Source organism: Oryctolagus cuniculus, chromosome 2, assembly GCF_964237555.1.
Source record: "Oryctolagus cuniculus chromosome 2, mOryCun1.1, whole genome shotgun sequence".
Lineage (NCBI taxonomy): Eukaryota > Metazoa > Chordata > Mammalia > Lagomorpha > Leporidae > Oryctolagus > Oryctolagus cuniculus.
The window spans coordinates 90,146,868-90,172,950 of NC_091433.1; the positions used below are offsets into that span (position 1 = coordinate 90,146,868).

General features: G+C 42.6%; 1 protein-coding gene and 1 pseudogene across 2 annotated transcripts in view; both read left to right on the forward strand.

Moving 5' to 3' along the window:
- The window catches only part of LOC103352159 (disintegrin and metalloproteinase domain-containing protein 5), a 127,139-nt gene extending 120,829 nt beyond the window's left edge, over positions 1 to 6,310 (forward strand). For both annotated transcript variants that reach the window (XM_051832399.2, XM_051832400.2), the window contains one exon: positions 6,139 to 6,310. In XM_051832399.2, the coding sequence (XP_051688359.2) occupies positions 6,139 to 6,151 (13 nt within the window). In that variant the 3' untranslated portion in view covers positions 6,152 to 6,310. The remainder of the gene's footprint in view (positions 1 to 6,138) is intronic.
- A 4,464-nt stretch (positions 6,311 to 10,774) lies between these two features.
- Positions 10,775 to 23,021, forward strand: LOC138848727 (rap1 GTPase-GDP dissociation stimulator 1 pseudogene; annotated as a pseudogene).
- Positions 23,022 to 26,083: the final 3,062 nt, after the last annotated feature.

The window sequence follows — 26,083 nt, forward strand, 5'->3', positions numbered from 1 at the left end:
ATACCAGGGAATCTATATTGTGTTCTGTCCATTTCTCACTGAAAATTTTTCTCAAGTAGTCACATTTTCTTTATCCAGTCATCAGTTGATGGACATGTGGGTTTTTTCTGTTTCTTAGCTATTGTGAATTGAGCTACACTAAACATGGCAGTACAAATAACTCATATGCTGATTTCCTTTCCTTTGGATAAATCCCCAGGAACAGGATGGCTGGGTCATATGGTAAATCTATATTCAGATTTCTAAAAAATCCCCACACTGTCCTCCATAATTGTTGTATTAGTTTACATTCACACCAACAGTGGATTAGGGTACCTTTTTCCCCAGATCCTCACCAGCATTTATTTTTTGTTGATTTCTGTGTGAGAGCCACTCTGAATTGGAAGAGGTGATATGTAATTGTGGTTTTAATTTGCATTTCCCTGACTGCTAGTGATCCTGAACATTTTATCTTCTGTTTTTTGGTAATTTGAATTTTATCCTTTGAAAAATGCTTGTTTCTGTCCTTTACCCATTTCTTGACTGAATTGTTTCTTTTGTTGTTCTTGACTTCCTTGAGTTTTTTTAAAATATATTCTGTATATTAATACTTTATCTATTTCATAGTTTGCAAATATTTTCTCCCATTTTGTTGGTTGCCTCTTCACTTTGTTGAGTGTTTCCTTTGACATGCATCTTAGCTTGATATAATCTTATATGTCTATTTTTGCTTTTATTCCCTGTGCTTCTGGGGTCTTTTAGAAGTCTTTGCCTATGTCAGTGTTTTGCATCATTTCCCTGATGTTCTCCTCTAGTAATTTGATGATATCAGGTTGTAGTTTTAGATCTTTGATCCATTTTGAGTTTATTTTTGTATGAGGACTAAGGTAGGGGTCTTGTTTCATATCTCTTTAGGCTTAGATGTAATTTCATCAATACCACCTGTTGAAGAGACTGGCCTTTCTCCAATGATTGATTTTTTTTTTTATTATTATTTTTTTATTTTTTGACAGGCAGAGTGGACAGTGAGAGAGAGAGACAGAGAGAAAGGTCTTCCTTTGCCGCTGGTTCACCCCCCAATGGCCGCCGCGGCCGGCGCGCTGCGGCCGGTGCACCGCGCTGATCCAATGGCAGGAGCCAGGAGCCAGGTGCTTTTCCTGGTCTCCCATGGGGTGCAGGGCCCAAGCACCTGGGCCATCCTCCACTGCACTCCCTGGCCACAGCAGAGAGCTGGCCCGGAAGAGGGGCAACCGGGACAGAATCCGGCGCCCCAACCGGGACTAGAACCCGGTGTGCCGGCGCCGCTAGGCAGAGGATTAGCCTAGTGAGCCGCGGCGCCAGCCCAATGATTGATTTTTAGCACCTTTGTCAAATATTACTGGTTATAGATGTGCAGATTGGGTTTTTATTCTGTTCTCTTTAATTACCTGTCTATTTTTGTGCCAGTACCAGGCTGTCTTGATTATAACTTCCCTGTAGTATGTCTTAAAATCTGGTTTTGTGATGCCTCCAGCTTTGTATTTGTTGTTTAACACTTCTGTAAATATATGGGGTCTCTTGTGTTTCCTTATGGATTTTAACATACTTCCTTCTAGACCTGAGGAGAATGGCTTTGGCATTTTGATTGGGATTGCATTGAATCTATAAATTGCTTTCAGTAGTATGGACATTTTGATTATATTAATTATTCCAATCCTTGAACATAAATATTTTGACATTTTTTGTGTCTTCTTTTATTTCTTTCATGTTTTGTAATTTTCATTGTATTGATTTTTCATCTCCTTAGTCAAATTTATTTCAAAGTATTTAAATTTCTTATAGCTATTATGAATGGTACTGATCTTACAAGTTCTTTGTCAGTCACAGCATTGTCTGTGTATACAAAAGCTATTCATTTTCTTAGGATTCATTTTATTTATTTTGAAAGGCATAGTTAGAGAGAGAGAGAGAAAGAGAGAGAGAAGGAGAGACAAAGAGGTCTTCCGTCTGCTGGTTCACTCCCCTAATAGTCACAACGTCCAGGGTGGGGCCAAAGCTAGGAGCTTCTTCTGGGTCTCCCACAGGGTGCAGGATCCCCAGGACTTGGACCATCCTCTGCTTCTTTCCCAGGTGCAATACCAGGGAGCTTGATTGGAAGTGGCGCCCTTATGGGATGCTAACTTAGCATGCAGAGGTTTACCAACTATGCAACAGTACCAGCTCCAAAGGCTATTGATTTTTGTGTGTTGATTTTATATCCTGCAATGTTAGCAAACTCTTGTGTGAATTCCAATAGTCTTGTACTATAGTCTATATATATAGAATCATGTCATTTGTCCCCCTTTAGATCCATTACTATTGCTTCTAAATACCCAATTTCCCTTTTATTGGTGCATATAAATTTTCTATTGTCAAAACTTCCTGTTGAATTGATCCATTCATCATTACGTAATGTCCTCTTTGTCTGTTATTAACAGTTTTTGTCTGACAACAGAATGGCTGGCTACTCCTGGTCATTTTTGCTTTCCTTTAGCATGGGGTATCTTTTCCATCCTTTCACTTTCAGTCTGTGTGTAAGGTGTTTTTTTTTTTTTTTTTTGACAAGTAGTGTTATAGACAGTGAGAGAGAGAGACAGAGAGACAGAGAGAAAGGTCTTCCTTCTGTTGGTTCACCCCCTAAATGGCCACCATGGCAGATGTTGTGCCGATCCGAAGCCAGGAGCCAGGTGCTTCTTCCTGGCCTCCCATGCGGGTGCAGGGGCCCAAGTACTTCGGCCATCCTCCACTGCCCTCCAGGGCCACAGCAGAGAGCTGGACTGGAAGAGGAGCAACCAGGACTAGAACCTGGCACCCATATGGGATACTGGCGCCACAGGCAGAGGATTAACCAAGTGAACCATGGTGCCAGGCCCTGTAAGTTTGTTATTGAGGAATATTTCTTGCAGGCAGCAGATAGATGGATGTTGGTTTTTAATCCAATCAGCCAGGCTGTATCTTTTAGTTGGAGAATTTAGGCCAGTTACATTCAAGGTAAGTATTTATGTCTTGGCTCTGCCATTTTTCTATAAATATTCCTAATGATTGGATTTCCTTTATAGTTTTACTAGGAGTTTTTCTGCCTACACATTCTTTTCCAACAATGACTATTTCCCTCTGTTTCTGTGGTTAGCGTCTTTTGTAAGGCTAAATAAGTGGTGACAAATCCATTCAATTTCTGTATTATGAAAGGTCTTTAATTTCACCTTCATCAATAAATAAGAGTTTTTCAGGGTACAGAATCCTGGCTGACATGTATTTACTTACTTATTTATTTAAGAGGCAGAGTCACAGACAGAGAGAGAGAGAGAGAGAGACAGAGACAGAGAGAAGGATCTTCCATCTGCTGATTCACTCTCCAAATGGCTGCAATAGCCGGAGCTGGGTCAATCCAAAACCAGGAATCAGGAGCTTCCTTCAAGTCTCCCATGTGGTTCCACAGACCCAAGCACTTTGGCCATCCTCCACTGCTTTTCCAGGCCATAAACAGAGAGCAGGATTAGAAGAGGAGCAGCTGGAACACAAACTGGCACCCATACGGGATGCTGGCGCCACAGTTGGAGACTTAGCCTACTATGCCACAGCTCCCAACCCACCCACCCCCGTCTTTTTTTTTCTTTTAAGACTTGCACTATGTCACTCCATTCTTTTCAGGCTTGTAGGGTTTCTGATGAGAAATCAGTTGTCAGTCTAATTGGAGACCTCTGAAGATAATTTGGTGTTTCTCTTCTGCAAATTTTAGAATATTTTCTTTATGACTATACTGTGTTGTAGTGAAGCTCTTTTCTGGTCATGTCTATTAGAAGTTCTGTGTGCCTCCTGTACTTTGATGTACCATTCTTTCTCCAAATTAAGGAAGTTTTCTATTACTATTTCATTGAATTGGCCCCCTAATCCATTCTCTCTTTCCACATCTTCAGTAACTTCTAAAGATTCATACATTGGTCATTAGATAATATCCCATAAATTTCGACCACTGTTTTTAGTTTTTCTAATTTCTTCTTTTTGTTCTGAGATATTTCCAAAGATTTTTCTTCTTTCTTCTATCTCTCCCAGTCTGTTAAAGATCTCCACAGGGTTTTGTGTTTGACATTCTGAACTCATTTCTAATATTTCAGTTTAAATTTTCTTCAATATTTCTATCTCATGGGAAATTTTTTATCCATGTCATTTATAGATTTATTTAATCCATGAATTTACTTCTTATTGTTTTTAAGTAATCTTATGATCATTATTTTGAATTACTTTTCATTCTCTTTATCTTCACATTCTAATACTGAAGTGTGTTGTATTCATTTGGGAGAGACATACTGTCTTCCTTGTTCGTGTTTCTTGTGTTTCTGCATTTATTTCTTGGCATTTGTGGAACCACTTGTTGGTTTTCTCCTCTGGTGGCTTTTATCTTTGAACTATCCTCCTGCAGCTTAATGGAGTCTCTGCTTCTTCAGTGGATATTCAGAGATGTGTACTGGGTTGGGCCAGGAAACTCTGGTCTGTGCTTGGGTGTGGTGCAAAAAACCATGATGAGACCAGCGCTGTGGTGTAGCAGGTAAAGCCGCTGCCTGCATTTCTGGCATCCCATATGGGCACCAGTTGAGTACCAGCTGCTCCACTTCCAATCCAGCTCTCTGATATGGCCTGGGAAAGCAGTAGAAGATGGCTGAAGTCCTTGGGCCTCTGCATCCGCATGGGAAACCTAGAAGAAGCTTCTGGCTCCTGGCTTTGGATCAGTGCAGCTCAGATCATTGTGGCTATCTGGAGAGTGAACTGGTGGATGGAAGATCTTTCTTTGTCTCTCTCTCTCTGCTTCTGCCTCTCTGTAACTCTGTCTTTCAAATAAATAAATATTAAAAAAAATCCATGGTGACACCCATGTTGGGTGACGTAGATCTCTATCGTCAGCAGGAAGGAGAATTGGCTGGTATGAGTACTGCCTCATCTCCCTCCTGCTAAGGTGATCAATGCCTAGGGCAAGCCCACAGTGGCTACACACCCTATCCAAGCATTCCCAAGAATCGCACTAAGGATCTGTGGGGTCCTCAGTGTGAGCACAGAACCCTCTGCAATGACCTACCTCCCACACTCAAGCAATTCAGTGTCTCTGAAGCCTGACACAGTGATTTCCCAGAGGCCCAGCTACACTCCATGCCCTGGCATGCAGTCACAGAATTCCCACAGTCATAGCACGCAGGGCACCCACAGTCACAGGAGCAGGGAATCCACCCTAAGCTCTGCAAGGCTGCTCCATCCATAGACAGAGCCAAGAATTTCCCAGAACCACCTGCCTGTTGGTGTTCCACCTTACCAGTTTAAGTACAGGCACCCCACAAACTTAAGTGGGACCCTGCCCCCTTGCCAACCTTCCAGGCCAGACTCGAGTCAGTGGAGATGGTGGATTCATTCCTCAGATAAAATCCCCAAGTGACACACATGTGAGCCGTGGCAGCCTGGACTCACCTTTTTTAGATGGTGCATACTCCTTGCTGTTCACTGGAATCCCTTGTGGGAGGGGTGAGAAGGAGGCAATGTGCTCTCATTGCTTGGATTTAGGTTGTCACCCTGCCCACAGTGGTGCCCCAGACTGGACTCAGAGTACATGTGGCCTGTAAGGTTCTCCCTCAGGCAATATCACCAGCACCATGGGCTGCTGCAGTCTCCTCTCATCTCTCTTTAAGAAGATGGCTGATTCTGATCCTGGTAGGAGCAGGACAGGGCAGTACTGCCCAACTTCCTGCTGCTGAATATGGTGCTCTGTAGGAGTGGGGCAGGGAAGAATCAAGGCAGCTTCCCTGCTCCAAGCCTGGCAGCAGCTCAGTGGCCTGGCAGCTCCCAGACTGAATGAATGCCAGTCGGTGACCAGAATTCCCTCTCAGCTAAACCTGGGAGCCTTGGGGCAGGCGCGATTTCTTCCAGCCTCGTCAGTGTATGATGGCAGCTCATGGCTGGCTGCAGCAGGGTCTCTGACTTCTGTTGTCCCACAGAGTCTTCGTTGGCTTTTCATTTCTTTGCCAAAATTTTCTGTCAGGACCCTGGAAATCTTTTTATATCCCAGGTCAGCTGAAGTTAGTGTGGCCACACCCTATTCAGCCATCCTGGAACTTCGACTTGACATTTTGTTTGACTGTGTTTTGTTTCCTCCTCCAGATCCAGTCCCTAAACTCCTTGGATACTAACGCCGGAGAAAAGATGGTACCAGTACATCATCAGAAATCACCTGAACCAAGAAGGAAAAAAGAAAAAACAATTTCTCTCCCTCATTTCTGCTATCACTGCTGAGGGTTTTAAGCCATGAAACAATAAATCATCTCTGCCTAAATCTCCCAGTAGATACCCAGTGTCTTCTCTATTCCTCCCACATCTACCCCACATGAATGCAGAGAGGCCGTGAATTAGGAGAAAGCAGGCCTCAGAACACCAAACCTTGAAGCTAAGTGAGCCTGCCAATTCATCCCTCCAGCCCCAGGGCAATGCATATCCTTTCTCCTTTCTGCTCCCTGGCCTCACCTAAATCTCTAACCTCAAAGCGACCTTCCCCCTTTCCTTCAGAGCTCCTAGCTTCCAGATAGTCTGTCACTTTTCCCAGTGACTTTTGACTCAGACAGGATCAGAATCCAACCCTTTTTGTGCCACCGCTTTTCCATTTTGAAAGGTATATGCCTGTTTTAGTATGTTCAGATTCCTGTTTACCAAGAGTAGATTTAGCCAGAAGCTAAGAAACCAAAAACTTCAGGGCTTCTTACTTGCACAAATCCTTTAGGAAGTCATAGACTTGCGTTTGCATATTTAGAGTTCATCGAATTATATATTGTTCAGGTCCCACTGAACTGGGTCTGGCTCTGCTGTTCACCAACTCCCTTGACAGTGATGCACTGGAGCCACTTCACACCATGTCACTAGAGCTGATCATTAAAATTCCAGAACCGTTGCCAGGTCAGTTGTAAAGCAGTCATCATTAAAATGCTATTTAAATTTAAATTAAAACTTATAATTTGCCAAACATTTTATTATAATTCACTCTTATCTTTGTTCTCAATTTTATGGCTAGTGAGTCTTTATAGTAGAATAGTTACTATGCAGTATTATGGTGAGTGATCTACACATGTTTGTAACATTCTAAAAAATCAAGTAATAGCTTGAAACTGGCCTTTGTTGAAGCTGATAAGTCTATAACTTATAAATCTTGGCTCTCCTCACAACCCCAGAGGGAGAGTTATGTAATATTTACCAGTACACCACTGCCCCAAGGTCATCTCAAATTCCTTCTGTTTTTCATCTCAGTGTCTTATTGGAGGCACTTTTCTATCCAGACTCTAATCTATCTCCAATTCCTCCTCTATCTAAATAACTGAACTTTCTAGGAAATCTCACATGGCTTGGGGAGAGACTATAAGCTCTGTCAGAAGTGAGGATGACGTATTTTAGATGTGTGTTCTCTTACAGCTGTGGAGAAGCTGATAAGAGATGCTGTGGTTGCACCACCAAAATGACAAGATCATCAAGTCTGTGGCCTAAAGACCTTACTAGTGCTACTAGTGCTACTCAGCTACTAGTGCTACTCAGCTGCTCAAATACTGATGAATGAGAGTTCTACGAAGAGAAGAAGTATGTAAGGCAGTCTGCATGACTAACTACCAAGGTTAAAAAAGCATGGAGTAAGTAAAATATTCAAGTGACTCTGGGCCAAAGTGAGTTTGGAACTTCTTATATGGTAGCATGTTTTCTTTCATTGACATCTACCCTGAAATTGTAGAAACCAGTGAGAGAGGAAAGACTTCAAGATGGGGTAGAAATGTCTTGCATAAAAATCATTTTGCTTTTAAATATGAAAGGGGAGATGGAAGAGGCAAGTACAAAGGTGCTTCCAAAAATCAAATGTTTTACTTCCTGAGAAAAAAAACTTCTCTGTTACACATAATTCTGATGTGGGCATGGGCATGATGATTTATATTCCAGGTTCTTGCCTGTCTCAAGTAAGAATTCTAGGTGAAGCCAACTCCATGGGTATACACATAGCAACAGAAGTTATTTAACAGTGGGCAAGTAAACATATATTTTTGTGTGAATGTGAGATATCCCACACAAAGAAATACTTGTCATAAGTGGACCAGAGAGTGGTCTAAAGGAGATGCAGGAAGAGATAGAAAAAAACCTGAGTAGCACCACCAGCCATAGTCTGTGATGAAGACATTTCATGCAGGAAGCTATCTGGGAAGTTTATGGAGCCCCCACAAACTTCACATGGTACTGAATTTTCATATTTTCATGGCATCTTCCCCTTCTATGTTCCAGATGAAGCAGGTGCATCCTGGGAAAGGGTGCATCTTTGATTGACTGGTAAAGAGATAATGAAGGGCTGTGAAGACTCCAACTCACGTAAATCTGTCTAGATGCCTGACAATCCACACCACATTAATCCCATAAAAGTCCCGGGAATATTTAAAATTATGTAATACTATTGAGGGCTGTTATTCTTAATCTGGGAACATAGGGTTCAATGACTATTTATTTAACTTTTTTTTTTTTTTTTGGACAGGCAGAGTTAGTGAGAGAGAGAGAGACAGAGAGAAAAGTGTTCCTTCCGTTGGTTCAACCCCCAAATGGCCGCTACAGCCGGCACGCTGCACCAATCTGAAGCCAGGAGCCAGGTGCATCTCCTGGTCTCCCATGTAGGTACAGGGCCCAAGCACTTGGGCCATCCTCCACTGCCTTCCTGGGCCACAGCAGAGAGCTGGACTGGAAGAGGAGCAACCGGCACAGAATCTGGCGCCCCGACCGGGACTAGAACCCAGGATGCTGGCGCCGCAGGAGGAGGATTAGCCTAGTAAGCCATGGCGCCAGCCTATTTAACTGTATTTATCAGTTAAAATATGTTCTGTTACGGAATCTAGAAAACATATTCATTATGGAATATGTGTTTGCTTAATAATTAGTATAATTTCTCAAAAACAAAAATATAAAACTATTTCCTCATTGTTTACTAAAAACAAGCATCAGTCCCTGAATTTTGTTTCAATTGGGGAAAACCATGGCTTATCTCTACAATGTTAAATTCTTTTTATTCCTTTTTTTATTAATACAAAGAAAACAGATTTCTTAGGTACAGCTCTATGCTAACCATACTTCCTTCTCTTCCTCTCTCCCTCCCTAAATCCCCTTTATTCCTTTTTGTTTTCTTTAATTTTTGCATAAACATAATTTCAATGCCCTCTTAATTCACCACTAACCGTAATATTCAGGTATAAAGTAGGAAGACCACAGTTCCACAGGAGTATAAACAAGGGCTAAAACAATCGTACCACAAAATATCTGTTTCATTCCTTTATTTTTTGTATTCTATATTAACTGCCAGATATCAGAGAAAATATACAATATTTACCTTTTGGGGCCTGGATCATTTCACTAAACATAATCACTTCTAGTTACATCTATTTTGTTGCAAAACACAGTATTTCATTATTTTTATGGATAAATAGTATTCCATAGTGTATATGTGCCACATTTTCTTTCTACAGTCATCAGGTGGTGGGCACCTGGTAAATTCCATAACTCAGCTATTGTGAACTGAGCTGCAGCAAATATGGGGGTACAGATAAGGGCTTCATATGCAGCTATATTCCCAAGAATTATATTCTTGGGTCATATGGTAGATCTATTTTCAGATTTTTAAGGAACCTCCACACTGTCCTCCATAATGGATGTACTAGTTTACATTCCCACCAACAGTGGATTAGGGTACCTTTTTATCCACATCCTCACCAGCATTTATTGTTTTTGATTTCAGCATGACAGCCATTCTAAATTGGGTGAGATGATGCCTCACTGTGGTTTTGATTTACATTTCCCTGATAGCTAGTGAACCTGAGCATTTTTTTCATGTGTCTGGTGTCCATATGCATTCCATCCATTGAAAAGTGCCTGTTCATGGATGCCAAGATGGCTAAAAAGGGAAAAGACGTACTGATTTTGACCAGGGGGAGATAGCAGGAAGAAAGCAGAGGAAGTGTATTCCCAGGGGAGAGTTGCAGAGGAGTCTTCAGTGGAAACTCTACAGAAAGAAGAGGGATGCCATGGAGCAGTGTGGAAAGAGCAGATGTGTACCAGCATCAGAGGCTGGAGGCAATGCCAGCTTCTGGGAGCGAAGTGAGGGCAGACTGTGCCACTGGTGATATGGTATGCGAGAGAACCTCATGGACCACACTGAGATTGAGTCTCACCTGGAGCCCTAGTGGGGGTCAGAGTACTCACCGAATCCAGGGAAGGAAAAGCACATTCCTTTTTCCCCATTACCCTACAAGGGCTTCAGGCAACCAGCTGGGAGAAGGCAACATCTTGACACCAGTAGACGCTGTGGTGGCTCTCATGAGCATGACCAAGTGACTCTACTATACTGAAAAATCCACACACCCCACTGACTTTGAGTCTGGCTGGGGAGGGGGAAGGGTTGGCAGGGGGCTGGGCACACATTTTGAATTGTGAGATGCACCCATCCTGTCAACTTCTCTCAGGCTCCAGGACTCAAATTGCCAAGGAAGGGCACCCACAGGCGGCTGATGCTGGGAATTTGCTCTCTCTGTGGATGGGGCAGGCTTGTGGGCCTGAGAGGGGATGGTCTGCACCCCACAACTGTGGGAAGCTTGGGTACTATGTGAGAATTTGGTGTCTGCACAAAAAGGTATGAGGTGTAGCTGGGTCTCTGAGCAATCACTGTATCTGGTGTCAGGAGTTCAGAGCCCCATGATTTCCTGGGGTGTGTGTCATTGCAGAGGGTTCTGTGCTCAAAATGAAGTCTGCACAGATCCTTTGTGCAGTTCATCCACCAGCACGGGTGAGGGTTGTACCACTGTGGGCTAAACTGGGCATTGATCACTTTGGAAGAGGGGAAGTGAGGGTGTGATTACACCATCAGACATGACAATACCCTTCCCACTGCTGACAATAGAGGAGATCTACCATGGCCAATGTGGGTGTTACCCAGGATTCTTGCCCCACACTTGAGCACTAACCAGATCTCCCTGGCTCAATGCAGGACACACCTCTGAGGATTCATAGAAGGAGCAGACACTTCAATAAGCCATAAAGGCATGGTTCAGAGATAAAAACCCATCAGTGGAGAAAACCAACAAGTGTTTCCACATATGATGAAAGATTAATGCAGAAATATAAATAAAAAAACAAGAAAGAGATAGACAAGGAGACTATAGCAAAGAAACACAACAGCACTTCAATATTAGAATGTGAAGATGTAGAGAATGTTGAAATACATGGAAAAGAATTCAAAAGGTTCTCAGAAGAAGTGAGAAGCAAATTCATGAGTTAAATCTATAAGTGGTGGCTGACACTGTGGTATGGTGGGTAAAGCCACAGCCTGCAGTATTGGCATCCTGGGCTTTGGTTCAAGCTCCAGCTGCTCCACTTCTGATCCAGCTCTCTGCTGTGGCCTAGGAAAGCAGTGGAAGATGGCCCAAGTGCTTGGACCCCTGCACCCGCGTGGGAGAGCCAGAAGAAGCTCCTGACTCCTGGCTTCGGGTCAGCACAGCTCTGACCATTGCGACCACTTGGAGAGTTAACCAGCAGGTGGAAGATCTCTCTCTCTCTCTCTCTCTCTCTCTCTCTATATATATATATATATATATATATATCTTTGCTTCTGCCTCTCTGTAACTCTCTGCCTTCCAAATAAAATGATTCGTTTTTAAAAAAATTCATAGATGATATGGATGAGAAATTTTCCCATGAAGTAGGGATTCTGAAGAGAAATAAGACTGAACTATTAGAAATGAAAATTTTAATATGTGAAATAAAAAACACAGTGGAAAGCCTTAACAACAGACTTGGGAGGCATAAGAGAAAATATCCAGGCTAGAAGACAAATCTTTGGAAATAGATGAAAGAAAAGGAAGAAAAAAGAAGAAGAAGGAGGAGAAGAAAGAGAAGGATAAGAAGAAGAAATACAGAAATATAGTCATCATTATGAAAGAATGTGAAGACAGAAAATCTCCTAGTAGAAGTACAAAGGAAATCCAAAGCAACCAATAGGAATGTTTACAGAAAAAAGGCAGGGCCAAGTCGTTACTTATCAATAACAGTACCTCGAACATAACTGGCCTGAATTATTCAGTTAAAAAGATACAGAGAGGCAAAATGGGTTAACAAAAAAAACCATCTGTTTGCTGACTACAAGAAACACAACTCACCAAGTAAGATACATGCATAATGAAAGTGAAAATGTGGAAAAAGTTATCACATGCTAACACCAAAAACAAGCAGGTGTAGCCACCCTAATATGAGAAAAAATAGACTTTAATGCAAACACTACTTAAAATGACAAGGGCATTATGTAATGATTAAGGGATCAAGTCAATAGGAAGAAGTGACTGTAAAAATTGTAGATGCACCAAATGCCAGGGCACCTGGCTATTTAAAACAAATATTAATGGATCCAAAGGGAGATATAGACTCCAATGCAAGATTAATAGGGGACTTCACCCCAGTTTCATCAATGGATAAGTCACCTAGACAGGAAATTGACAAAGAAAAAATAGAGCTAACCTACACTATGGACCAAATGGACCTATCTACAGAACATTTCATCCCACAGTTGAAGAATACACATTCTTTTATCAGTGATGGAAATTTCTCTAGAACAAAGTATATGCTAGTCCATAAAGCAAGTCTCAGTCAATTCAAAAAAAATTGAAACCATACCATGTATCTTTTGAAAACACTAGAAAGAAGCTGGAATTAACAAGTAAGAATCTCTAGAAAATATGCGAACACATGAAGACTGAACAACATACTCCTGAATGAACAGTGGGCCATAGAAGAAATCAAAAGGGAAATCAAGAAATTCCTGGGAACAAATGAAGAGTACAATACAACAAATCAAATTTATGGGATACAGCAATAAAGCCACGTTAATAAGAAAGTTTATAGCAATTAGTGCCTACATCAAGAAATTGGAAAGGCATCAAATAAATGAGCTATCAACGCATCTCAAAGATTTAGAAAAAAAAAACAGCAAAAACTAATTAACACCATACACATCTGGATTGGTTCAGCTTTCACAATTCTGGAGCAAACTCTCTACCCAGTGAATGACAGAACAGCTGCAGGCAAGAGCAGAGATTTCACTGGGAATTTTAAACATGTGGGGTCATGATCCTGAAGCAGTTCCTCTAGGAACATAGCAGGAGATGAACATGGCTTTGTCAGTGTGATTCTGCAGAGAAACTACAACACCATAAATGGCTACCAAGAAGCAGAAGTAGACCATGCAAAACAAAACAGACTGGTCAAGTGTAAATCCATGGCAACAGCTTTTTGGGGGGTGCTCAAGTCACTTTGCTGGTTAAATTTGGGGAAGGCCAAAGAATTGTAACAGTCATTTGGTGAGAGTTTTGAGAAAGTCAAAGTTTTAGCAGAAAAATGCCCAGAAGACCTTCTCTTGAGAGTCCTTTCCCACTATGACAGTGCTGCTGGGTCATTCATTCTCATAAAGCAAGGGCAATTTTGTGAGAGATTCATAGGAGGACATTTTTAGGCATCTACCTCATAGTCCTGATTTGGTTCTTTCTGATTTCTGTTTGTTTCTCAATCTTAATAAAAGTATGTAAAGGACATCCACCTTTTCCAATTAATAATGTGTAAAAGACTCCATTGTCATGTTGAAACTATCAGGCCCCTCAATTCCTTAGGAATGGACAAAATAGTTAATATCTATGCTTACAAAAGTGCCTTGAACTTGGATGGTGCTTACACTGAGAAATAAAGTTCATAATATTTTAAACATTTTTATTTTTTAATTCTATATTCCATGATCATTTGGAAGTACCAGCAGAAAACAACAAATAAGTTGGCAATAAAAATTTATTTCCTATCAACAATTGCTTTTAATGTAAATGAATGAAGTCCCCAATCAAAAGAGATAGATGAGTGAATGGATAACAGTACCAAAAGAACCTGTAAAATCTACAATAAATTTATTTTAGACCTAATGACACACATAGGCTCAAATGGAATGGATAAACAAAAGGTTTTTCATGCAAATAGCAACCAAAAAGGAGGAGAAGTTTCAATACTTACATCAGATAAAATACACATTAAGACAAAAAAAAGGTTATGAAAGACAAGGAAGGATATTTTATAATCATCAAAGTGTCAATACAACACAGTACAATTAAAAAAAAAAAACTTTTGTAGTCTCTGCTATTGAATGTTATTGTCTCAATAACAGAGACCCTACATATTTAAAGCTAAAGGAGAAATCAACACTAAATTTCAATACCTCACTTTAAATAGCAGACAAAACATCCACACAGATTAGAGGAAACAGAGGACTTGACTAGCACCATAGACCAAATAGGACCAGCAGACATGGAGAACAGTCCACTCAACAGCAGTGCAATATATATTCTTCTCAAGAGAACTATGGATCTTTCTCCAGAGACAGCATACCTTAAGTGACAATTAAGAACATTGGCAAAATACCAGGTATCTGATTTGAAAACAAAAATGACATTATAAATGACTAGTGAAAACAAAAATGGAAGTCACAGATAACTTGCAAATTAAACAACACAATGTCAAATAACAACTGGATGAAAGAATAAATCAAAAAATAAATTAGGAAATACCTCAAGACAACGAGAAAATGTAATAAAACAGAGTACAACATATGGATGCACAAAAAGCAAAACCAAGACAGAAATTCATAGCAACAAATGCTTACATTACCAAAGAAGAAATAGCTCAAATAACCAACCTAACCTTAGGAACTAACAAAAGATTAAAACAAAAAAATAGCAGAAAGAAAAGACCAAAAAAGTCACAAAATTGAAAATCAATGACTATAGACCTTGTCCATATTCTTTTCTACTTTTTATTTGTTGAACTCTTTATTTAGTGAAGCATTAAGCCTGTGATTATGAAGTAATTAAAATTATGTAACTTAAAAAATTTAAAAAAGGAAGGAGAATGGAGGCAGAGGGGGGGAAGTATCATTGTATCCCTAGAACTACATGAAATGTATCTATGAACTACATGAAGTCTGTTATCTTTATATTAATTTAAAAAACTCAGCTTTGAACCAGCATTGTGATGCAGAAGGATTCTTGGATTGTCTGCTTCAATCCCAGGCTCCAAATACTATGGCAACAAGTGAAAAAAATAAAAGGGAGTGAAAGACTGCAATTGTTTGCAAATCTGTTGACTCCACTGTCTTCCTGCACAAAGTAGCTAACATCACAGCTGAAGTAGCCAAAAAGGAGCTTGTGAGAATTACCTGTGTGGATGCCAGCTGGATTTCACTACTGGTACAGCTGCTAAGCTGCAAAGACCAGGAAGTTCTGCTTCAGACAGGCAGGGCTCCAGAAAACTTGTGCCACCATTGCCATGAGGCGGAAGCACAGTTGACTAAGCTGGTTGTGCACAGGTTGTAGTTGGCCATTCACATCACTGGGCTCTATCCCAGATCCACCATTTGAGCTCTTGATTGTCTTTTTTGGCAGGCTGGTGAACTATAGCAATGAGAATGATTCCCTTCAGGCTCAGCTTGTCCATGCTAGTGCTATCCCTATCTTAGTGTGTGGGGCTCCATGGGATGCGCAGCCATGGAGCCCCCATGTCAAGGTCGGTCTAATAGCTGTTGCTGTGTCTTTATCACAAGGCGGATGTTGCTAGTTTCGGTTAGGGCAATGCTTTCCCATGGTGGGGACTTTCCAGAGGAGTTGAGAATGTTGTAAACAACAAGATGGCGCCGAGGACCGCGCGGTGAGCCTGCCTGCTGCGTGACACCTCATCTGATTGGCCTGAGGACGCGTGCACACTGCGTGAACAGACAGCGGATTGGAGTGTTCCATGCATGGACTTGAGCCCGCTTGCAATTGGCCAGATTTTGCATATAAGCTGTGTGCTGAGGAAGGAGGGGGCTTTTCTGTCCACTCTCCTCCCTTCATTCTTTCTCTGTCACTGTTATTTTCCCATTAAAAGTCTACTGAAGACCGGTAAGCTGTGAACAGTTTCATTCCTTTGCGGGCAAGGGAGCGGCAAGTGGTGCCGTGACTCGGATTCGGACCACTTTCTACACGCAGGAATAGGTAAGGAACAAAAGGTAAGTGTGTGTGTGCACGGAAATCCAGCTGGGGAAAGAATAGAAACCATGGTTCCATCAAAGAAAGATGGGGAAATTAAGCACCAGAAAAAAAGGGTAAAGGAATCCCTTAAAAGGCGGGAGTACAAAGTGTTCAGAAACGCCAGGAAATAGGCGGAAACTTCCTTTTTACCTCAAAATGGACAATACTCTGTCCACCACTAGGTTGCGCATGCTGTTGAGCTGCTTGTTAAAAGCTGTGGGGACGCCTGTTAAGGCGGCTACAGTATGCGCATTCACTAGGGCCGTTGCCAAGACGTCACCATGGTTTGTGGAAGGTGGCGAATTAGATGAGCAACAGTGGCGGAGAGTAGGGAGACAGTTGAGAGCAGCCGGAGAGCCGGCAGAAATACTTAGATTATGGCAACTCATTGACCAGACACTTCAGGACCCCACTGAGAGCATAGGGCTTTTACTTGATGAAGGATGCGAGCTCCTAGAAAAGGTTCAGGAGGAGTCTCGGCATGATAGTCAATCTAGTGACTGTGGTAGTCAGTGGGACAGAAAACAGACGGACAAAGGTACCTGTAGGGACCAGCCACCGGATGAGACAGAGGAAAATTCAGTGAAGGACCATCCCCCATCGAGTGCGCCCCTGCACTCAAGGGGGCCATCTCATTTATATCCCAGTTTGACTAGGCTAGCAAATTTGTCCTTAGAGGACGAACCACTGCCGCGGTATCGTCCATTGACTCTCCCTAAATTGGCCCCTAGAAGAAAAAAAAAAGGCTATAAAGACTCCATTACAGACGCAGGGAATAGGGTTAAAAAAGGTGAGCCATAGAACAGTTCATTAATGCTATAAAAATAGTCAGTCCTTGGTTCGCAAAAGGAGTCGTGAATGAGCAACATTGGGATTTCCTCAGAAAAAACTTAAATGTGCATTTAAAAAAAACAAAGCAAGCCGTGACAAAGGCTGTGAAAACTTTGTTACAGATGTAGAAAATAGGGTTAAAGAAACAAACCTTAGAGCAGTTTATCAGTGCTGTTGAAACAATTAGTCCTTGGTTTGCTGAAGAGGGTGTTGTGGATAAGAAACACTGGGAGTAAAAAATATAGATCAGTGTACACTGGACAGCCCTCACCTTGCATTTAAATATTTCATTTGAAGTAAATGTTCTCTGTTATAAAGTTAATATTACTATGTGCAATGAGATATTGTGGTGACAAAGTGTCCAGACTACCCATTTTGTTTTTGTTTTATGTACTAACTCTACCCCTATTATTGATAGGAATGCTTGAGCAGATTATGCTTGGTTTGCTTTACAAAAAAAAAGGTAATTCAAAATATGCCACAAGTAGTTAAGATTCCACAAACCTGCAAAAATGTAACAGTTACAGATAATAAGAGGCTAATTCCCTTTCAGATATGTTTCAATTTATCCTTAAAACACATTGAATATTATTGTGTTTGATTGCTGGATGTATACTTGTATAGAAAATTTGTATTATATTTTTATGATGTATTAATTATGCCTATACCTTGGTGCAACTCTAGGGCCAAATGTAAGGACAGATTTTTGGGATGGAGAGGCTTGTGTCTTTGTTTGGCTCTGATAAACAAGTAACTTGTCTGCCGGATGACCTTCTCCTGCTCCTTGGGAGCCTGGCCAGCTCCTGGGGAGGGGATAAAGGAATGTTTTCTGATAAACAGGTGGGCATGCTTCGTGTCTCGGCTCTCTGGCCAAGATATGGGACGGGACGTACTGCTTGCCTAACATCTTGGCAATGAGCCACCCTTGTCCTTGGGGGCTTTAAGGGGGAGCCGAAGCAAGCCTCTGCTGCTGCTGTTTCATCCCAGGGGAACACGCAGTCAAGCTGAACGTTAAACGTGCCCGTGATGATTACTGATGATGTTTAATTCTCAGTATGAATCCTTTTCTGGTGCTGTGTGAAGATTGCCCAGTAATGCCCACAGTACTGTAAATTCTACAAAACATAAGTACAATGCAGATATGAATCGATTGGCTATTGTGGCTGAGGTGTTCTGTAACAGTCCCTTTAATAAAAAATTAACAAAATCAATTAATTTAAAAAACAGAACATTCAGGACCTGCCACTCTGCTTGGTATGTCATTACAAAAATCAACAAGGAGGGCTATACCTGATAAATGAGGGTGCTATCAATGTGGGCAGCAGGGACATGTACAAATATTGTCCAAAAGTCAAACATCAAAAAAGCCCCTCCTCCTGGGATTTGCCCCTGGTGCTAAAGGGAAAGGCATTGGGCTAATAAATGTCACTCCAAAACTGATAAAAAAAGATAATTCCTTAAATAAATAAAGTTCAGAAAACTAAAAGCGGGGCTGGCCCCAGGCCCCATCCCAACAAATTTTGGGGGCCATGACATTTGTTCCTCAACAGAACACCCTACATCTGTCAATTTCCTCCACAGAGCCACAGAGGGTAGTGCAGGACTGGACCTCAGTGCCACCTCCTATACAGTATTAACCCCTGAGATGGGCCCACAAGGCCTCCCTACTGGGATTTTTGGTCCTTTGCCAACTGAGTTTTTTGGTCTCCTACTGGGCAGAAGTAGTATAACTATGAAAGGGTTACAGGTTTTTCCTGAAGTTATAAACACTGACTTTACTGGTGAGATAAAAATTATGACTCAAGTCAATAATGTAACTTTAACTCCAGGACAATGCATTGCTCACTTGATTCTGTTCCCCTTCTCTTCAATTAGTAAGTCTTTTTTAAATAAAAGAGAAAATAACGGTTTTGGATCTTCTAATGCTTATTGGATACAACCCATAACTAAGGACCGACCCAAATTTTTCTTAAAATTAAATAAAAAGTTATTCAGTGGTCTTTTAGATACTGGAGCTGATGTCTCTGTTATTTCAGCAGCAAGCTGGCCCACAAATTGAAAAAAGAAAATTACCATAACTCAATTGCAAGGTATTGCTCGGAGTCAAAGATTAACACAAAGTTCTAAATTGCTACAATGGGAGGATAAAACAGGTAATGCTGGAGCCTGTCACCCCTATATTTTGGCTGCATTACTTGTTAATCTCTGGAGACGTGATATTCTAACTCAAATGGGGTTTTAATGCATAGTCCAAATAAGATTGTTACCATTAACATACTTCAACAAGGTCATTTTCCAGGTAAGGGTTTAGGCAAACAACAACAAAGCATCATGTCTCCAGTTACTTTAACTGTCAATCATGACCAGAGAGGCTTGGGTTTCCCTTGATGACTACTGGTCAGCCTGTGCCCCATGCAAAAAATAAAATAAAATAAAAATCAGATAATCCTGTGTGGGTGGATCAATGGCCTTTACTACAGGAAAAGATAAATGCTGCACAGATATTGGTGGAAGAACAACAGGACATATAGTTCCTTCTAATTCTCCTTGGAATAGTCCTATTTTTGTTATCAGAAAGAAATCTGGGAGATAGCGATTGCTTCAAGGCCTTAGGGCTGTTAATGCTACTGTGGAAATTATGGGGGCTTTACCACCAGGTTTACCATTGCCTACTGCAATTCCAAAGGACTCTTATATTGCAATAATAGATTTAAAAGATTATTTTTATACTATACCTTTACATCCAGAAGATTGTCCCCAATTTGCTTTCAGTGTTCCATCAGTAAATTTTAAAGAACCTATGCAAAGATGCCTATGAAGGATCGTACCTCAAAAAGTGGCTAATAGCCCTACTTTGTGCCAATAATTCATTGATGCTGCTCTTCAAAAAATTTGCAAAAATATAGCAATTTATATATTATACACTATATAAATGATATTTTGATAGCTGGACCCGAGAAATTTTTGGTAATACACTGTCTGACAGTAATAAGAGAACAATTATCTGCTTTTGGTCTTATCATAGCCCCTGAGAAAATGCAACTTCAATATCCTTATCAATATCTAGGCTTCCAATTGTACCCATGAAAAATACTTCCACAAAAAGTCACCTTACAATTGGATTCTTTACAGACTTTAAATTAGTTTCAAAAACTTCTAGAAAATATTAATTGGCCTTAAACCTTTATTCAATATCCTAAAAGGAGGTCAAACTTCTGTAATTTGTGATGGTCACCGTATGGTTATTAACACCTCTTTTTCATCTCTACAGCTAGTTGAATTAGCTGCTCTTACACTTACATTGCAGTCTACTTTGGATGTAGTGGTTAACATATACACCAATAGCAAATATGTGTTCCTATCAGTGCCTCAATTGGACACTTGTTCATTCCTTCCTGAATCCTCAGCTGCTTCTCCTTTGTTTTCTCGCATTTGCACTGTCATTCAACAGCATACCTGCCCTTTCTTTATAGGTCATATTCGAGCACATTCCAATCTTCCTGGACCTTTTGTAGAGGGCAATCGTTTGCCAGATTCTGCTCTATGCATATACTCTATTGATACAGCAACAAAAGATCACGTTTTACATCATTTAAATGCTCATACGTTACGCTTAATAGATAATGTTACTCAAGAACAAGCTCGCCAAATTGTAAAATTCTGTTCTACTTGCTCCATCCAGTTACCAGTACCTCACTTTCGAATTAATCCTCGTGATTTATTCCCCCAATCAACTATGGCAAATGGATATCACCCACTTCATGAAATTTGGTAAACAAAAATATATACATATGTCTATTGATACTTGTTCTAAATTTGTTTTTGCTTCCTTACATACAGGTAAAGCTACAAGACATTTTATTGCCCGTTGCTTACAAGCTTTTGCTTCCCTAGGAACTCCAAAACAGATTAAAAGGGATAATGGACCTGCTTATATTTCTGCCTCTTTTAGAAATTTTTGCGTAACTTTCTATCTCATGTTACTGACATTCCTTATAATCCTCAGGGTCAAGCCATTATTATATGTACACATCACACTTTAAAACAATATTTTAATGATATAAACAAAAGGGGGAGTTTAGGGTTCTTGCCCATTCTCCTAACAAATGGCTCTCACGTGTTTTATTCATTTTAAATTTTTTCACATTGGATAAAGATGGTCGTTTTGCAGCTGATCAACAGTGGCATCCACAAACAGCTGGGGTAAGAACAATGGTAAAATGGAAGGATCCTATCACCAATCAATGGAATGTACCTGATCCGGTACTGGTATGGGACATGGGCTCTTAAGGGATGGGTATTTTTATGCAACCAATTTGCTTTTATATTGTTAGCCCCTAATGATTTTCACAACTGCTCATTGGGCTGTGTGGCCCCGATACTAACATCTGTATTTCCAAAGGCACGACAGCGATGCTCATTACCTGAGAACTGTGATGATGATGTCATCTTAATTGGAGACCTGCCTTTACCATGGCTATACAGCTAGTGGGAGTTCCTGGATTGGCTTATGGAAATAATTGTGGACTACGAAGGCTTACACGTTTGGTGACCAAAACAATCAATCTTACTGCTACTTCGCTATCCAATATAGCTGAAGAATTGGATCAAGTTCGTTCAGGAGTACTCCTAAACCGAGCAGCTATCGATTATTTGCTGTTAAAAGATCATATAAGCTGTAAATCTGTTCCAGGGGAATGTTGTTTTAACATTACTAACAATGTGCCATATATAGAGTCTGTTATTGATAAACTTAAAAGAGTAAAATGCAACATATATTTATTGCTAACCCACTATTCATTTGGAGGGTTTCAATGGATTCATTGGTTATTAATGCGGGCTGGATTGTTACTGCTTTTCATACTTTGTATGGGATATTTTCCGTGTGTTCTGCAATTTGTGCTAACTTTGCTACAATCTGTATGGACTGACATTCATCACTTAAAACTTCGTACCAAACCTCCTTTGTAATCAAAAATAATTAATATTTGGCTGTATGTTTCACCTCTCACCTAATGTTGGGCTAAAATGGTATTCAAAAACGGGTAAGACACTCCACATCCTGTACCTACCTAAGACAGGGCTCAAGTTAAAGAATGGGTCGCTATCGGTTGCTTGTTTATCATGGTACTACTGGGCCTTGCCTTCATCGCCAGATGGATTAGAGCCTTAGCACTCCGTCAGCAGAATACCAACTTGATAATCCAACAGGCTATACTGGCCACCTTGCAATCGCACCCCAATAAAAAAGTATGGCTTAGCATGATGGAGCAGTAATCAAAGATGGGTAAACACTGATGGGCCCTCCTAGCAACCTAAGACAGAGGGTAGGACAGGCTTCCTATTACCTCCATGACGGGTAAGCAGGTAGCACGCCATTGGGTACCTAAGACAGGCACGTTTCCATGCCATTTAAATAATAAAGAAGGGGGAGATGTGGGGCTCCATGGGATGCGCAGCCATGGAGCCCCCACGTCAAGGTCTGTCTGATAGCTGTTGCTGTGTCTTTATCACAAGGCGGATGTTGCTAGTTTCGGTTAGGGCAATGCTTTCCCACGGTCGGGACTTTCCAGAGGAGTTGAGAATGTTGTAAACAACAAGATGGCACCGAGGACCGCGCGCGGTGAGCCTGCCTGCTGCGTGACACCTCATCTGATTGGCCCAAGGACGTGTGCACACTGCGTGAACAGACAGCGGATTGGAGTGTTCCGTGCATGGACTTGAGCCCGCTTGCAATTGGCCAGATTTTGCATATAAGCTGTGTGCTGAGGAAGGAGGGGGCTTTTCCGTCCACTCTCCTCCCTTCATTCTTTCTCTGTCACTGTTATTTTCCCATTAAAAGTCTGCTGAAGACCAATAAGCTGCGAACAGTGTCGTTCCTTTGCGGGCAAGGGAGCGGCATTAGTGTCATTACTGGAATCCAGGGCCAAAATGCAGCTCTTACAGGGGAACCTGTCTAATTGCATTCAGAAATCCAGCAGAACTTGAGTTAGGTATGCTTTGCTAGCACAACCCTGGCTGAAGAGCTGGTAAAACTCATTAAGAAACAAACAGACCATAATAAGAAGGAGAAGCTTTTGAAGTTCTTGCTCTGTTGGCATAAGAAGATGCCATTAAACTACAGCTGGTTTAAGCAGGTCTAGTAGTACCACAGATTGTTCAACAGAAGATGGATGCTGACGAGACAGAACTGAGCTCAGAATGGCTTCAGATCGACTGCTTTCCTTACTCCTTGGAGATGAAGCCATGCAGAAAGTATTGAAAGAAACCATGTGTTTCAAAGGGTGCTTTCCTGGATTCCATTAAATAACCACCAGCTACACCTTGCTGGAACACTGGCTATATTGCCAGCAATGATGGAAATTGTATTCATTTGGTTGACAGAGGAATAGCAGAAAAACCTGTGGATTTACTGGGAAGATGTATTTGGCACACAATTACCTGTCCTATGGAATGTGACCTACTTCTAAATGGATCTCATTTAACTTTTCAAAGGATACACATGCGCCAGCCAAACACACCAGCGTTCCTGTTGTGCTAAGTATAAAGCTTACTGAATGGGCTGTGTTATAATCTGGCCTGGTATTTTATGTTTGGGTGCAGTTTGATATTTCCAGAAAGTAATTTCCAGTAATCTTTTCACTTTTGCAAGGCTTTGACAGGTCCAAAAATTATCTGTCAGAAGCCATTTTTCCTTTTTTTCCACTTGAAAAAAATAGTTAAAATTATTGCCAACCAGGTTTTCTTACAGTTGCCCACTGGGGTACTTACATTTGTACCTTCCTGTCATTTATTTGTCCATCTCTGTGTCTTCCTATCTCCATCCTTCCATCCACCCACCTGTCTGCTTCCTCCAGATGGCAGCCAGGGCCTCAGGGCTGTAGCTGTGGGAGAAGGGGCAGTGTGCCCTGCCCTTGCCTGTGTGCTTGCTTTGCCATCCCTGCTGTGTGCAGTACTGGGCCAGCGCTGGGCCTGGCTGTGCTTTGTTTTCCTCATCAGCGAAACGAGAGCAAAGGTGATACCTTCTGTGTTCCCTTCCATCACGTGGATGTGTGAAATCGGGCTCATCCACAGCTTTTCTGCATCTTCAGAGAAATTTTATTACAGCAAACTCCTCAACAGAACAAGAGAAACTTTAAAACCGTCTCACTGGAGTCCGTCTTTCAAAATGGCCCTCCACGCTGGAGGCCCCCCTGCTCCTGGTCGCAGACCTGCAGAGGCTGGTTCTCAGGGCGGAGCAAGGAGAACGCTGAGAAATGGCACCTTTCAAGGATGCACCATCATACGCGTGAATTTCCTGTGGGAATGGGGCTGGGGCTACCACGGCCAGGGCCAGGGATGAGGGGGCAGCAGAGGGGGCATCCTGGACCCTCGGGAATGGGAAGGGGGTTAGTGACAGATGAGTCCTGACTCTCTCCTTCTTCATTGCCACTGCTCTGGGCAGACAGCACAGGTGGGGATGAGGAGGACTTCCTGGTGTCCAATGCCAATGACGTGAGGGAGGAGGAGGGCAGGATGTGGCTGAAGGGGACATCCTGAGGCCAGCAGAGACCTGTGGTGGGGCCATAGGTTGTGCCCATGGGAGTCTCCAGTTCTGTCATTGCTTGGTGGTCAGAGTGTGGGAACCTCAGGAAGCTGGGGCCAGGGGGTGTTGGACTCTTTATGAACTTTAATTCAAAATGATTGATTTACCAAGTTGTTATCAAATCTATTGACAGAGGAGGAATAGGAAGAAGAGGAAAGGGGTTCGGGAACTTGGACCAAGGCCCACAGGTGGCAGACAGTGCTGGCACACCTGGGTCCACGGCACACCTCATACGGTCCTGCCTGCCCTCCTCACATGGTTCCTGGGCAGAGCACAGAACCTGTCCATGGGGTCAGGGGTTGAGGAACCTGACTCTGGTCCTGCGGGCCCAGGAGGGTCCATTGTGACAGGGCTTACAGCACTCATGACGTTACCATTGCCAAGCACCCCTCCTCCATGTTCTAGAACAGTCAGGACACTGGCCCTGTTTTCTTAGCAGGAGCTAAGGTAGAGGTGGGCAGACTGGGACTCTCTTCCGGCCCTGCTGACATGGACACGCGCCGGTGGGTGGTCCTGGCTTCTCAAGGCCATTGCTGCTGCTGATGTTGATAGTTGTGGTGCCTCTTTTGTGCAGATCTTTGCATACAGTGGTGCCTTTCACAGTAACCCTGTGAGGCCCTTTGTTGTGAGTGTGATGGATGACAGCTCTCTGGGCAGGAGCTGTGGTCGGCCCTGACCTCAGGCCAGGTAGCCATGTCTGCAGGGGACGTCCCTCTGTGCCCTGACGCAAAGCTGGGTGAGGAGGGTTAGGCTGCCCCTGCCTGCCCCTGTTCTTTGAAGGAGTCATTCATTCTCCTGGGTCCTGGAGATGAAGTGCAGCCCTACTGGCTGGTGGGGGCAGCGGGTGGGGCAGAGGCAGAGGGTGGTGGGCATCTCCCACTCTGAACACATGGACAGGAACCAGGCAGGCATCCCCTGTGGCTCTCCAGTGCTGCGTCACTGTGTCAGGTTGGGATGTTTGCCTTGCAGCTTGGCCATGGAGGCCCTGAAATCCCTGTTGGTAAAGGAGCGAGCAGCAATCATTGCCAACTATGAGCAGGTACAAGCCAGGCTGCCCGGAGGGGCGGGATTCCAGCTGTGTGTGCTGAGCCCATGTGCCCGGGCTCTTTGGGAGACACAAAAAGGGAGAGGGGCCACCCGTCTTCCTCCAACCCAAAGAGCCCTGGCTACCACCTGGACCCTGCTCTGGATTGCAGGTTTGCAGAGAAGGGGAGCAGCTGGAGCCTCAGCAAGAGGAGTACTTGGCCACCCAACCATCCCCATGTCTGCTGGGGATCCAGCGAGTCGCTGGTAATCACCTCATCTCCGGCGATGTGTCGCTTAGGGAAGCACCTCTTTTGGAGCATCACCTGCATCCCCAGGCTCAGAACCTGTTCCAGGCCTCCGTCACAGTCCAGGCCCTGGCGGGCACTGGGCCAGAGCTGGGGCCCCATGTACATTAGGGAGGGCACTTGGGCTGCTGTCCAGCAAGTCTCTTAGAGATCAGGATTTCAGGTACTGCTGTCCTGCGGAAGGGCCAAGGGGAGCAGGTAGTGGTGCCCTA